The sequence below is a fragment of the Uloborus diversus genome, chromosome 1 (genome assembly GCF_026930045.1).
Source record: "Uloborus diversus isolate 005 chromosome 1, Udiv.v.3.1, whole genome shotgun sequence".
NCBI lineage: Eukaryota > Metazoa > Arthropoda > Arachnida > Araneae > Uloboridae > Uloborus > Uloborus diversus.
Window position 1 is genome coordinate 124769033 of NC_072731.1, and position 15301 is coordinate 124784333.

The following is a 15301-nucleotide window of genomic DNA, read 5'->3' on the forward strand; positions in this document are numbered from 1 at the left end:
AAGAAAATTCGGGAATAATGATCTTTATATAATGTAATTTTGACTACAAAATAGACTGAAGAATGTAATAATCTACATACAGTCGCATACGACACTTCCTAATACACGCATAAATTCTTCAGAACCTCCAACATTTTTTTTTCTTTTTTCTTTTTTTCAGTAAGATTTCATTTTAATAACAACAAAATATATTTTTCTAACTTTTAAATTATAAAATATTCAAAAACATTTGTGTGAGTGAAATTTATACTTACTGTTCAGTAAACCCCCAAATATCCATGGAATAGGATCCAAGGGTAAACATGGATTAGCAAATTTGCAAATAATCCAAAAAAATAAGTCAAAAATGGTACTAATGTATGTAATTGCTTCAAAAAATCGATAATGGTTGATGCATAGAGGGTATAGCTAAAAGGATATTATACGAGGGGAGACCCAAAAGAAACCGGACTAATGGTGCGATGCCAATCCTATATGTAGTAGAGTGTTCTCCAGCTAGACAGCTCAAGTAGAGACCTTCACTAACCAGCTGTGCAAGTGGCGTCAGTGTAGTTGATAACGTCTGATTGTAGTGTTGGTTTTCTCAGGTGCTGCTGCTTTCCGCTTGCAAACTCATTACAGCAGATTTAAATGAACAAACTGTAAGCTTAAAATTTTGCTTTCTGCTTGAAAAGTCAGCAACGGAATAGCTTACCAAATGCTTCAACAGGCTTTCAAGAACGATGCTATGAGCCGTGCAGAAGTTTTCGAGTGGTTTGGGCGCTTTAAACAACTGAGCATGAATGTTGAAGATCATGCTTGCTCTGAGCGCTCTTCAACGTCTCGAAATGATGAAAACATTGAAAAAATCTGCCAAAACATCAATGAGTGTCTTCGTTTTAGGATTGACGAAACTTTGGAAGAAACTAGAGTGAGTTGGTGCTCGAGCGGGCGATCAGAAGAATGGTTCCTTCACCATGATAACGCTCACGTACACTTAGCCTTCACTATTAACCGCTACTTTGCCTCTCATGGGTGGCCAGTCATTCCTCGACCCCCGTATTCGCCCAACCTAGCCCCCTGTGATTTTTTTCTGTTCCTGAGGATGAAAAAAATTGTGAAATTGAAGCGTTTTGATAATGTATAGGCTGTAAAAACTGCTTCGCAACGGGCACTGAACATGGTCAAAACTAAAGAGTTCCAGGGGAGCTTCTCACAGTGGAAAAAAAGAATTAACAAGTGTATCTCATCTAAGGGTGAACACTTTGAAAGAGAGAAAAGAAATTTTGTGAATAAACTAATACAGTCAAACCTTAATATCTCGAACCTCCTTATCTCGAAACCCTTGATGTCTGGAAACAAAAATTTTCCCCAGCATTTTCTATAGAAACCCCTATGTATTTTCCATAGTTATCTCAAAATTTATTTTTCGAAACCCTTGATATGTCGAAATGTTTGCACAGAAGCAAGTTTTAATTGTCGTTTTACTTTGCAGTTTCTGTAGTAAAACCAGTTCCAGGGACAATTGCTTAACGTTTTTCGTCCCTTTTCTTGGAAATTTTGTGAATAGGGGATTGTGGCAATATAATAGGGGAGTGTTGGTATGAAGAAGGTGCTGTGTTTTCCCCAGAGTTTAGAATCTTTGTACATTTCTCTCGAACATGTTGTCCATTTTGGGGAAAGGGGTTCGATTTTTCGTCCTTCAGTTTTCAAGCAAAAACGGAAAATGTGTTCCTCATTTCATACCTGCCAACTCTACTGGATTTTCCGGGAGACTCCCGGATTTTTGACATTTCTCCCGGTCTCCCGATTTTTATTGAAAATCTCCCGGTTTTTATTAATCTCTAAAAAAAATCCTTCCATTTAGGGATTTTCTTGAAAATGAAAACACCAAACCCCTTTAAAATAAATTTTTACATCATTTTAGCGCTTTTACTCCATGGTTTGAAAGTTTCCCACTCAATTTCAAACTTTAGCACATTGGAATCTGGCAACATCAGTTCTTGTTTACATTTGCGATCTCGCTTCGCGCACTCATCGCTAAGCCTATGTTGCTTAATTACAACATTTCTTCCTGTACACAAAACGACCGCTATTATCGGGCACTTTGCGGCCGAAAAAAGTAGATTAAATCTTGTTGAAGACCTGAAAAAAAACTGTGTATGATTGAATTTTTACAGATAATTGAAATTCTTTTTTTCCCTAAATAACTTTTCATTGAAAAAGTATTACTTTAACTTTTATTCTTCCATTTAATAATTTCATTAATTAAACTCTGTATATGACTCAAGGAACTTGCATATGATTGTACTTTAAGAGATGGTATAACTTTGATATACCCCCCCCCCCCAAAAAAAAAAAAAAAAAAAAAAATACGCGCAAAATCTGGCACTCCCTACGGACTTTTTAGGGTTGCTGTTTCTTATTTTTGTGTTGCCCATTTAGGTTTTTTCAGCTTTTAGGTTTTTGCTGTTGCCAAATTTAGTATTTTCTTGTATTTTGTACCATAAGTGAGAAAAAAAGTGGCCAAATTTCCGATTTGGGGGGAGTATATCAAAGTAGTTCCTAAGAGATAATAAATAATCCCCATTTTCCCCTCAATAACATGGAAAAAAGCGATATTGCGCTACATTGAAAAAATCTACTGGATTTTTTTCTTTGGATGTTGGCAGGTATGTCATTTTCATCATTCAGTTTTTTTAACTCCTACAAAATGGCTGCTGAGAACTTTTTGAATGTGAGGTTACTGGTTAAAGATAAAATTAGAATTTTTAAATTTTTAGGTGAAAAACCAAGTTGAAATTGTTGTTCATTTCAAAATCTCATCCTGTGCACTTTGGACAATTAGAAAATTTCAAATCTAGTGAAATATTGAAGACTACTTTATTGATCGTAATTCGAAGTGGTCCGATAGTACATATATAAATGAATATAGCATACTTGTGTGTAAATGTGAGAGTTACTAGTGTAATGTTTTAAAAACCTTGATAACTCAAAAACTCAATATCTCGAAAAATTTTCCCATCCCAAGAGATTTTAGATATCAAGGTTGTACTGTATATAAATATTTTAGAACAGAAATCCGGTTACTTTTGGGTCCCCCCTCGTATGCATGTTACGGACTGATGGGAAACTACTTGGGGAAAATGTTCCCCTGGTACGTGGAACGGAACTCCTTAGTCTTTGGAAAGACTAAGGATTCCTTGGAATTATCCGAGAATCGAAACTAACTCAACTTCGGTTAACTAAGATGACATAAGTGTCTTGTTTCTAATGACACTAATTTTAATTTCTATTAAATATATATAATTTGTATCTTTTTTTTTAAAATTAATGTTTGATAAAGCTGCTGTCATTTACATGCTATTTTACAAGGAACCTTTTAGAACTCTGAGATGTTATTAGTTTTATATATTAAATATTTGTATTTAATATATAAATTTGTAAATTGAGGATAAAAAAATGCTTTTTAAAACCAAATCTCCTGTTTTTCTTCCCTTGAAACTTCGGCTCAATCTCCTGTTTTCTCATTTCATAAGGTTGACAGGTCTGTCATTGTATTATAATGGATTTTTCTTCAGTGCTGCTTTTTTAATGTGCCTGTAACATGTATATGATTGAAGTTCATCATTTTTAGCTCCTATCCTTCATTAACCTCTGCAATGATCATGAGAACGTAGATGTGTGCCTGCCCTGCATTGAAGTACTTGCTGAAGTATCGAAATTAGTCAGTATGGAAATACGAAAAGAACTGCTGACGAATGTTTTCATGCACTTGATTGAAAGTGACAATGCTACTGTAAGTTACTTTTGTGTTACAAAAAAAAAAGTTATTCTGATGTAGCTTGTTTTCCAACATTTCTTACAGAAAATTACAAGGCTTTTGACCAGTGCCTGATTTATAAATTTTAGAACAGTTGTCTAGGCATTTATCCCATTTTACAAGAATCTGGTAGAAATGAAAGCATTTATCATTCCTAGCAATTCAAAAAAGAAAAAAAAAACTACCAAAATCCCTCAAAAACAATATTTTCAACAGAAAAAAGGAAAAACACCAATGAAAAGTTCCAATGATGCATTGATTTTTTTTTTTTTTGCAAAATTAAATAATTTTTCACTGAAAACGGACCTTGAAAAATCATGGCCAGACCCCTGCATGTTACAGCTGGTAAATAGTGTGCACCTCTTTTCTAGGAAGTTTTAGCTTCACTGTAATTCAGTTTAGTAAAAAAAAGTGCTGTTTTAAAATGAGAAAATCTGACTTTCATTCCCGTATTGTAAGAAAGTAAAACATTGTAAAATTTATCATTCATCTTAACTATTGTACCCATCATGTAAAATAAACCCTCTCAAACTGTCTTATAATTCTTTTCCTCCATACTTTTGGTGCTCTCATTAGATTTAAAATTATGTAATTTTTGTCTTAGAGAAATAATCCAAATGTTTTACTTTATTATCTTACTAGAGGACCCAACAGATGTTATTCTGTTCAAACCTTGTAAATTGAAAAGTTTAAAAAATTCAATAAACTATTAAGTGTTGAACCGTTCTGTTGAAAAAAATTTCAGTGACTAAAAGTACTACTTTTGACTGAAGGAAACAACCCCATTGTTTGCTTTTGCCACTATCAGCAAGGCCATGGCCGAAGTACATTAGCCCTTGGTCTTTGGCGTCCACAAATTTGGCGACAATTGGAAAAATTGCTGAGACTCCTAGTTTTCACACTCTTCCCGCAATTTCTGCATTGTCTTGGGGAATTATCATAATGTAGATCGTAAAATATGCAGAATTGGAGAAAACATTTCCCCATTGCTTAAATTCCATGGTGCCAAGTTTGTGGACCTTTAAGAAATTAAAATGAAGCGAAGCTAAAAGACGTAACCATGGCAATGCAAAACAAAACATCAGTAATTTTAATGGAGATTAGATTTATTCGAACTTTATTTTTAACGGCTTGTAACTTTTTTCCTTTGGAGATAGAAAGTTACTTTTCCGACCACAGGTCGAGATATTTCTGGAGTAAAAAATATCGCTTTTTCCAATGCTGTCAAAAAGAAAACTGTGGGACAATTCCTTCACTTTTTATTGATAGATTAAATGAAGAAAGTATTGCCAAAATTTCAGCTAAGCCTAAAAAAGTTCGAGATAAAAACGCAAATTGCTCCCGTCGTAATGAAGTTAGAGCATTGAAACAAATTGCTTAGAACACGGAAAATTCTACCCTTTTCAACGATATAAAACATTAATATGTGCAAGTAATTTTTCACCCCTTTAATAGCCAATAATAGGCAATTTACGTGAAATTTGAGTCTAAATTTGAATTTAAAAAAGGACTTTTTATTGGATTTTTTTGTATTATAGCCTATGTTACTCAGCAAGAAAGCCCCTTTCATAAGTGAAAGAATTTTTCGAATAGGTGCAGTGGTTCCGGAGATTACCTCGAATATATAAACACACAAAAATCCGCCCTCTCTCTTTATAATACAGTCAAACCCTGCTATAACGAACCCTCAACGGACCGACTTGAGAGATCGCTATAACCGGGGGTTCGCTACATCCGATTTTCCAAAAAAAAAAGTCAAAATTCGGTAATATTTTACAATAATAATCATCATAATTGCACAATGACTTAATTAGTAGTTAGGGTAATAAAATTAAGTTTTAGAAATAACTAGTAACTATATTTTACTCAATAATAAGCAAATTAAAATTTTACTTTTTTTTATTTATCAGTAGCATGGAAGAAAGACGTTATTTTCGGTTGAAAACTTTTGGATTTTATATACATATCAATTTTTTTCTCAACTACTGCAAAAGAGTCCACAATATGTTTGTCAATGTTTTCAGTCGCAAAAAAATTGTTCAAAATATTTACAGCTGCTTTTGCAGCAGAAATGGACCCCAGATTTTTTGTTTGATTTATAAACTAGAGAGAGTTTCTTCACGTTCTTAAAGCACCTAGGTTTATTCGATTTTCCAATAACCATCAACTTTCGTTTTTCAGAGCCAGTCATGTTAGCACAAATAAGTGGATATCCGTGTGTTGGAGTGTTTTCCGCTGACACATTTTTCACCTTTTAACTTCAATGTTTGATTTGGAGTCAGCTTATAAAATAAGCCCGCTTCGTCGGCGTTAAAAATATCCTTTTCGTCGTAATCTCGAATGATGTCCGGCCACACATTTTGCATCCAATCCTTCACATCAGAAGAGCACACACTTACAGCTTCACCCACAACTTTTCCTCTCGTTATGTTGTGCCGTTTCTTGAATCTATCCAACCACCCGTTAGAACAGACAAACCCTTTTTCATTAAAATGTTCGGCAAATTCATTTGCCTTTGCCTTCAGAATGGCTCCCGTTATCGGTACATTTCTGTTCCTCTGCAGAGTGAACCACTTAAATAACGCTTCGTCTACATTTTCCCTTACTGCTTTTCGCATTTTTTTTACAGCCGTTTATGTTTGTTTCATAGGCAGAAACAATTGCATGACGGTTCTGCCAAATAGTGGCTACAGTAGATTTTGAGAGCGAAAATTTTTTGCAAAGTGAGGATTGGGTTTCACCACTTTCTAATTTGCGAATTAATTGCACATTTTCTTCAACAGAAAATACTTTGCCTTTATTTCGCCTGGCCATGATGATTTCTACCTAGTTCACACGATTATCCGCAGTGGAAATTAACCTAAAAATCAGAGCAAACGCACGAGTGACCAATTATCTCGTCCTCTGACTAAAACCAGTTGAGAAAATTGAGGGAGCTTGAAAACCGGCTCGCCCCCCCCCCCCCCCCCCTCCTGAAGAAGCAGCTGCTCTTGCAAGGAACAATAAATGAGGAATGTGGTTTGGACTAGAGATTTCCTAGAAAAAGGGTTGAGAATTGTAGAAGATGGAGTTTGCTGAGAGAACAATTGCTAATGAATTTCATTGGGGCATGTGCAAAGAAGAACTTGAAAAATCAGACATTTTAGGATCGTTATAGCCGATTTTTTCGTGTTTCTGGATCGTTATAAGCATATCGAATTGTATTAATGACACAGGGCTTCAGTTCGGACCAATTAAAAGGTTCGCTACAACCGGGAGATCGCTATATCCCGGGTTCGCTATAGAGGGGTTTGACTGTATTAGTAAAGATACGTTTTTGCTGAATCTAACATTATAGAGTTTGAAAATACTTTTTCATCAAATGTTAATAATCACTTTTTAGGCTTTTATATCAACAAAAAGCAATTTAATTCACTGTTGCTTTTTTTTAATTTGCAGATAACAAAGTTTGCTAGTCAAGAGCTTGGAAAATTCATTTCCACCTTTGCCACTTCATCTGATTATAAATTGGATCCTTCAGGACAGACTAGAAGCATTGATAAGAGCTTGGAAGAAAGTTCATTCAAAACTTTTGAAACAGCCAAAGGTGTTTTCTTAACATGCAATAAAAGTTCTAGTGCCAATGTTTTAAACACATTGAACTGTAATTTGAATTTTCCTTCCTATGTAAAAGAAAATTATGTAAGTGGAGGGACGAATAGTTCTTTTTCAAATAAAATGCATGGTGTGCTTCAAAATGAACTTATCAAATGTAAACAGAAAGATTTAAATGAAAACTTGCCGAGTAACATGGACCTGACAGAAATTGAAAGTGTTCTGAGCACTTTTTCAGACACAGAAGGTGCCTCAGCTACAATATCAAACTTTGAAGAAAATATTAACGGTGTAAATAATGTAAACGTGTTCAACAATTTCCAGTACTGGAAATATCCTCTCCCTGAAGTTGAACTAGAATTGAAGGATCATTTACAAAATGATTCCACCGAAAGGAAACTGAAGTTTTCTAAATCTGAAGCTAAACTGAAGCTAAAAATTTCAACCATTTCTCAATTTGTAGACCAAGTAGATCATTCCGATTCTGTTCAAAAAACAGAGGCTGTAAGGTGAGTATTTTGTTTTTTATAACTGAATTATTTAACTCTCCTCTTCCTTTCATAAAACCTGTTGATCTGATGTGCAGAGACTTAACCTTATTTGTGGTGACCAAAAATAAGAGCATTTTGGGGTACTTTAATTCTGAATGTTCTCCCCAATTTGTGCCCTAATTTTACACTTATAGGCCCTTCTCGCTTATTGATAGGTGTGTTCATATTTTAAAAATGAACCCTCAAAAACCATAGGCTGGATCTACTTTCAGCTCCGTAGGCATAATTTCTAATGAAAAATTTCGCTAGAAAATCCAGAAGTTATTTTTCAATTTTAGTAAGAATTCAGTTTTTCTGTGAGCCCCATCCAGAGAACATGAAGCTGTATATTCTATAACTTCAGAGTGTCTCATCCATACTGATAATCAAAACTAGGTACAGTAAAACTGTCTGCAAATTCAAGTAATTCCTTAAAAATTATCAGCCAAAAAACACTGCACTTTCCCAATCGCATTTTGCCCCCAACAGCAAAAATTTAAAAATTTTTGCAAGTGTTGAGCCACTATGTAACCCAAGCATAAGTTTTTCAACTACAGTATAACTTCGATTTAACAATTTCCTCAATTTAATGATACATTTCGCTGATCCGAATTTGACTACATTGAATGTATATGCTCCTTGATTTAACCACATCCTTGCTTTAATAATAAATTTTTCCAGTCCCTTGGCAATTGTTAAATTGAGGTTATACTGTATATTCACTTCTGCAAAGTTCAAGTCTGTTGATTTGAGGTTTTTCTACTTAGAATTTTTTTGGCTAAATAGTTCATGGAGAAAAAAGTGAAGGTGCTGGTGAATGCATTTTCAGAGAAATCACAATGACTCTGCTGAGATCCAGCCATTTTGTTTCCGCTGGGATAAAATAATCAACCTAAATTTTAAAAACAGAACAACTGACTTTATTTAAAATTGAAACAAATTATAAGGTTGCTCCTGGCGACTTTTGCGACTATTTCTGACCGTAGGGGACTATGGCGACTTTTTTGATCAAAAACAGCCTAAAAGCGACTATTTTTTTAAAAAAATGGCGACTTTTTACAATTTTGTAACATTGATGGAAAAAAAGAAAGAGCGATGGGTACGATGTGCTCAACACGTGTGTCGAGAAAAATACTTCCTCTGTTTTAGATTTCAATCCTTTTGCATCTTGTAAGCATTTTGATTTTTTTGACAATCGGATTATTTTTGACATATGCTATGTTTTTTTAACTTATTTTATGTTTTATTTTTATAAATAATAAATAAATTTTTGGAGGCATGCCAACATTAAACTTATGTTGCAGATTATTTTTTCCTTATTTGAGATTTCAATCTTTTTGCATCTTGTAAATATTTTTATTTTTTTGACAGTGAGGCATAAGTATGATTGTATGCTACCTTAGATTAACTTATTTGGCTTTATTTGAATAACTAATACATTTTATAGAATTTCTATGACGAATAGATGCTACTTTGGTTTAAAGAGCCAATTAAAATCTTAACTCCTCACTATAAATACAATAATAAAACAATACAAAACCCTTATTAAACCAATCATTTTATATGGTAGTGAGACTCTATCAATTAAAACAGAAGAAAATTGGCTGTTCATTTTTAGTCTAAAATATCTGAGCGGATGCTAAATGAAGACTAATTATAAGAGACTTTTTGGCAAAATACCAACGTGTATAAGAGAGGTAAAAATAAAAAAGGAGCTATAAAAAATGGCTTAGGGGCGCACAAGTCATATAAAAAATTATCTGGAGGAACTAAGAAAGTTGATAGAACATACTTTGAAGAAAAACAAAATGTTAAAAAGATTATTAAAAAAAAACAGCAAGAGGAATAAATCAAATGTAAAACAATATCAACTGAACAACTCAAAAGACAAGGGAGAAGAGGTGATTGCACAGATAAGAAACCGAACCAAGAGTCTCCAGATTCCCTATTAAATTTAGCAAACAAATGACTGAAATCAGCTATTGAGAAAAGTGATTTGTCCGAAATTAGCGTTACAAAAGGAATAGAAGGTGCAGAAAAGTTACAAGGAAGGGGAAGAACAAAAATAAACAAAAGTTAGAATTTATTGTTAACAAAAGAAAAATCAAGTTTTATGGATTGTGTAGCTAAAACTCTTAAGAAATGCAGTTTTAAATTAAATGTTTAAAATTTTTAACTATGCAGTAATTATATGTTTGAATCACACACAAACTCATTTTATAGCTCCTTTATGTTTTTAAAACCAGAGTAAGATGTTTAATTTGCCTTAAAAAAAAAAAAATGTATCAAGTTTTCTTTCCACTTTCTGACATTTAAAACGTGATGTTACACTTAACATCTTCATGGCGTTATGCGAAAAGTATCTTACATTTTTAAAACAGTACCAATTCCAGCGAAAAATGCTAAAAATTAGCTAAGTAAATGTTGAAATAAAGTTTTGATTTTCTTGTATTTACTAGATGTAGTTATGTTTCAAGATGTTGTATTGTGTGGTTGTGTCATGCAATGTAGTTTTTGAGTTAGCAAATTTAAACAAAAAAAATGATAAAAACAACTTCACGGATTAAAATGCAATCAACTCTTCCTATGAGGGGACTATTTAGGCGACTACTTTTTAGATTTCAGGCGACTAAAGCAATTATTTTCAAGTAAAATTTTGATGGCAACCCTAAAATTACATAAGTTTGAGGTGCTATATTTATCCATAGCATGGAAAGCGGATGTTATTTTTGGTTACAAGCTTTTAGTTCTTGCATGCATTTTTTTCAATTTTTTAGTCAATAGTTTTATAGCAAGAAACCTCTGCATAGTGATCTAGTTTCAATTGCAAAAAATTATTCGAAACATTGGCAGAAAGTCAAATTCTTTTCAATAAAACTTGAAGTAAATCTGTATTTTAGAGCAGGTTTGTTTACAACTTACTCACCAAAGGTTGAAAAGCTTGAAAAATTTGTGTCGCTAGGGTGTTTGAGTATTGTCAATAGCATGTAAACATTTCAATAATAACATAGAGCTTCAGTTTGTACCATTTAACTGGTTCACTACAACCGGAGGGGGGGGGGGGGGAGTCACTATGTCCTGGGTTCTCTGTTATGGACCTCGACTGAATATGCAATCTGACAGTTAAGATTTTTGTAACTTTCTCTGATTTTGCTGTGCAAAAATTGATTTCACATACATTTTCTCTCTTTCCTTTTTTTTTTAAATTTTTTCCATGTTTTTTTATTGTTCATTTCTGATTCAAATGCCTGTATATTTGCAACACTGGAATAAAGTTTTTTTTTTAAACAAATCATTGAAGTAATCAAGTTTTTCTGTTTCAAATGTTCCGTCATTTCTAGTGTTAGAATAAAACATTTTAAGATTTGTGAAAAATATTCATGAATATAGATATTATATGAGTTGTATTCGTAGAAAGAAATAAATGAGCAAGTCTGCAAAAGTTCTGATGTGCTGATATTTTTTTCACAAAAATTCACATTATAATGATGTGAATCCTTTTTAATAATTTACTAAAAAGGATTGCTCTCTTTGAAGCAAATTTTCTTAATGAAATGAAATTTTGGGCTGATTAATGTAAGCACTGTTTCTCTTATGCTCTTGTATAATTGGCTTACTTGCAGGATTATAATGCATTGTGTGTAGTCATGCGGATCAGATAAATACCCAATAGTTAGGTAAATATTTTTTGGATATTTTCCCTAGGCCTTGGTAAATATCCAAAAACTGGGTATTTTTTGGGGGGGGGGGAGTAAAAGGTAAATCAATGATAAATTTTTATCTTAATTTGAAATAAAATTTGTAATATTGATCGGGACAAAACATAAATGTGAAAAAGAAGTCAAGTTCTGTTGAAATGATGTTTGGAGTAGAAGTTTTAGTTATCACTATTCTTTTTTCCAACTTGCTAAGTTTTAAATCCAGTATCAAAGAAAGTAAAATATTGTTTTCTAAATGAATTGAAGAACATGGGTAAATCTAACACCTATGAGGAACTGCTAATTAACTTGGTAACCGTTTAGATCTGAACTTTTTTTGTCGGTGACACCGTCTACCCCGAACCTCATTTTGACCAAACTTGGCTTCTTTTTCACATTTATGTTTCGTTGGGATATTATTACTTTTTTACAAGCTAAATCAAAGGTCATGTTCTAATTTAGACAATTATAAATGCAAAAGCGTATACAAATATGATTTCCTTTTTTCCCTACTTTTACGGTGCACTGGTTTGCGGTTTCTTTTTATTAGAAGTTTTAAAGATATTTCGATAACTGGGGACTTGGCGCAATCGCCAATTTTGGGCAATACTTGTCTGTTTTTCCCATTTATCAGCAAGGTCAAAGTACATTAGCTCTTTTGGTATTAGGCATCCTCAAATTTTTCGACAATTAGGAAAATTGCAAAGACTCAAAATCTGTCTGGAATTTCTTTATTGGTCGGGGGATTGTCATAACGTAGATCGTAAAATATGCAGAATAGGCGAAAATATTTCTCAATTATTGAAATTAATGCTGCCATTTTTACTCCTGTAAAATGTTGCATGTAATTGTTTTATAAATTTTAAAGCTGGTTATTTTTGATTTTAAAGGCTTAGCTCAAGATTTGCAGGTTTGATTATTTGATGGATCCTTTTTCATTCTAGTGGAACTTAAAGTATTGTTTAAAGCCCCATTTTAGTTAGAAATTAAATTGTTATTTAAAACTTCAACAACATTGTTTTGGCAACATTTGATGTTCCCATTTGTTTTGATTTATTTTGCGAAATATTTTGCCAGTCAGTGTAAAAAATGACACTTTTCAGATCTTAATTATTCCATAACTATAATAGTCACGAAATTTAGGATTTTAAGTCTTCTAGGCAGCCCTATTAGACAAAAGGAATTTCAAGAATGTAGGTCTAATAGTTTTGAGAAATGAGTGGGTCAAAAGTAGCTTGAAATGGTTCGTGTAAGATACAAAATGGCAGATGTGTTGCCTGATTTCCAAACTTGGCCGACACTGCCTTGTGTCTAAATACATAGGTTAAGTGCTCCAGGAGTCGGCCAGTTTCGAGTAGTCGGTCACAAGACATAAAACTGCTTATAAATAGAATATGTATGACTCAAAATCGGATATGATGCATTCCCACATTCCTTTACCTGTCCCCAATTATCATTCAACTACAGTGAAGTTGTAAGTCCTTTTTATTAAGTAGCAATGAGTCATTTTATTTTTAGTGGTGTACCCATCATCCTAGTTAGCAATTCTGCTTATTTTTTTCGTTCTGATTTAAATTTGCTTTTACTTATGTTTTAATGGATAGAAGAACATTACGTTTCAATTAAAAATTAAACCCCTTCTTTGACTCGATTTTTTTAGAGAGGTGGATGACCACAGGATACTCAATTCTTAGGCATTTCAAATAGTCTGCCATGGCAGATTGACCACTGGTTCTATACTGCTTTGTTGATCTACCCAGTAGTCAACTGCGTACCTTGGATTTTCTAATGTTCATCAAATACTAATTAAAGTATTGACACAGCGGCAGTTTAGCTGTTTTGAGAAAAAAAATCCCTTTTTAACGTTATTTATTCTAAAGAAAATGTTTCAACTTTCTGCATAAACTTTTTTTTACAAAAGGGGGTTATTTCATCATTTTCTTGCCTCTAATGTTGATTTTAACTTAAGAATTCTTGAAAACTGATGTAAATTTACAGACACGCTACTTTTCCGCGGAAACGCGGATTTCCGCTTTTTTCACCTTTAATTTCATCATTCCTGAGATTAATGCAGATTTGCATTAATATTTTCATGGGGGGGGGGCATTTTTTTCCGAGTAATTTGCAATATGAATCTTTAATATTTTTTTATGTGTATCAAAAATATCGGTTGGTGTTCATTGGGTTTGTGGAAAATTTCTGCAAATGTGGGTTTAAAGGAAACTTAAAAATAATTTAACACTGCTTTTTCATTTTAAAAAATGTTCAGTATTCAGGCATAATAAATTTAAGAAAAAAAAACTATTTAAACAAAAGTTTGATTGTATTTATGACTGTAAGTGCATTACCATCTGAAGTTTCTAAAATCTTTGAAAAAATAAAATTGGATGAAAAAATGTAATTGAATTTGAAAAAATCAATGTAAAAAATATATAAAAACAATATTATTTGAGCTCCGTGTTTGAAAGTATATTAATTACTCTCAAATGTTAATTTTTAATGTTTCATTTGTTACGCGTAAAGTTCAGCTTTTTTCTTTATCAAGCTGTAGCATGTCTGAATTTAGTTCATCGTTGCATTTAGAATAAATGTACTATTAATTAGCATGTCATTACCAAATGGTGATTTATCGTTTTTATTATCAAGCCATCTTACGTTTATGGTTTGATTTTACTAAGGCTAATTATTTAAAATGTGTGTAATACCTTTTATTACTGCTATCATAACCAAATATTTATTTCCTTGGGTTTTCTTCTCTAGGAAATCAAAATTTATTTCTGGTTTAAAATAATGCTGACTTAGCTTCAAAATTACGTAGCTACTAATTCCATTTTAGTTTATTCATCGTTTACTAATATTCTTGTTGAAGGATGTATGATTATCTTCATGACACCCCAAATGTCTGAATTTCAATTTTCCTACATACAGGCCCGCCATTCGTGCAATCAATAGGGGGGGGGGGGAGATCGCAATTGATCCCTCTGGACATGGGGGCAAGACCTTCCGTCTCAGGATGGATTTCCGTCTTGGACAAAATTTCAGAGACAGAGGTCGGGACGGAAAGAAATTTTTAACGACTTTCTTTCAGTTTTTACCTAAAAAAAAGATAAATTGAGTGTTTGAAAAATATGCTTTGATTACTTGACCGTTCCATAACCACGAATTTACATTGACATTATCTGGATTTTCCACCATGAGCTTGTTTTGTTTGCAACTTGCTTTTGGAGGAGTGGCTTTTAGACTCGCTCCGTGCCGTTTGACTTTTTTTATGTATAGCTCTGTTATCTCCAACTCATTGCATTGCAGACCGCGGAGGTGCTCGCTATTCTCCGAGAAATTTCAAAATAATCGCCTCTGACAGAAAATGTAGTCTTTTTTCTTGCTATTTTTGATCGTCCTTTCGTTTTTTTTTTTTTTTTTTTGCAAGCTTTACACGCATAAATGAAAATTATGTGGGCTCTTAAAATGACTTACAGTTGAATCTGAATCACCGATTGAGAGTGATTGCTTAAGAGATGCAATGTTTACTCCACAGCAAAGCGCGTCCACTAGGCTGGATTTTAATCATTTACCCGAGCAAAATTATAAGATGGGCGAGTAAATTACCAAGTTGTAATAATTTGGAACCGTAACATGGGCAAGCCAATTGGCGAGAAATTCTTCTTACATTATTTGTA

The 15301-nt window shown here is 33.1% G+C and overlaps 1 protein-coding gene across 1 annotated transcript in view; it reads left to right on the plus strand.

The window, feature by feature from the left end:
- LOC129234764 (serine/threonine-protein phosphatase 4 regulatory subunit 1-like) overlaps positions 1 to 15301 on the plus strand; it is a 340839-nt gene that overhangs the window by 211492 nt on the left and 114046 nt on the right. The window contains exons 10-11 of the mRNA XM_054868742.1: positions 3617 to 3778; positions 7241 to 7905. Coding sequence (XP_054724717.1) covers positions 3617 to 3778; positions 7241 to 7905 — 827 coding nt within the window. The remainder of the gene's footprint in view (positions 1 to 3616; positions 3779 to 7240; positions 7906 to 15301) is intronic.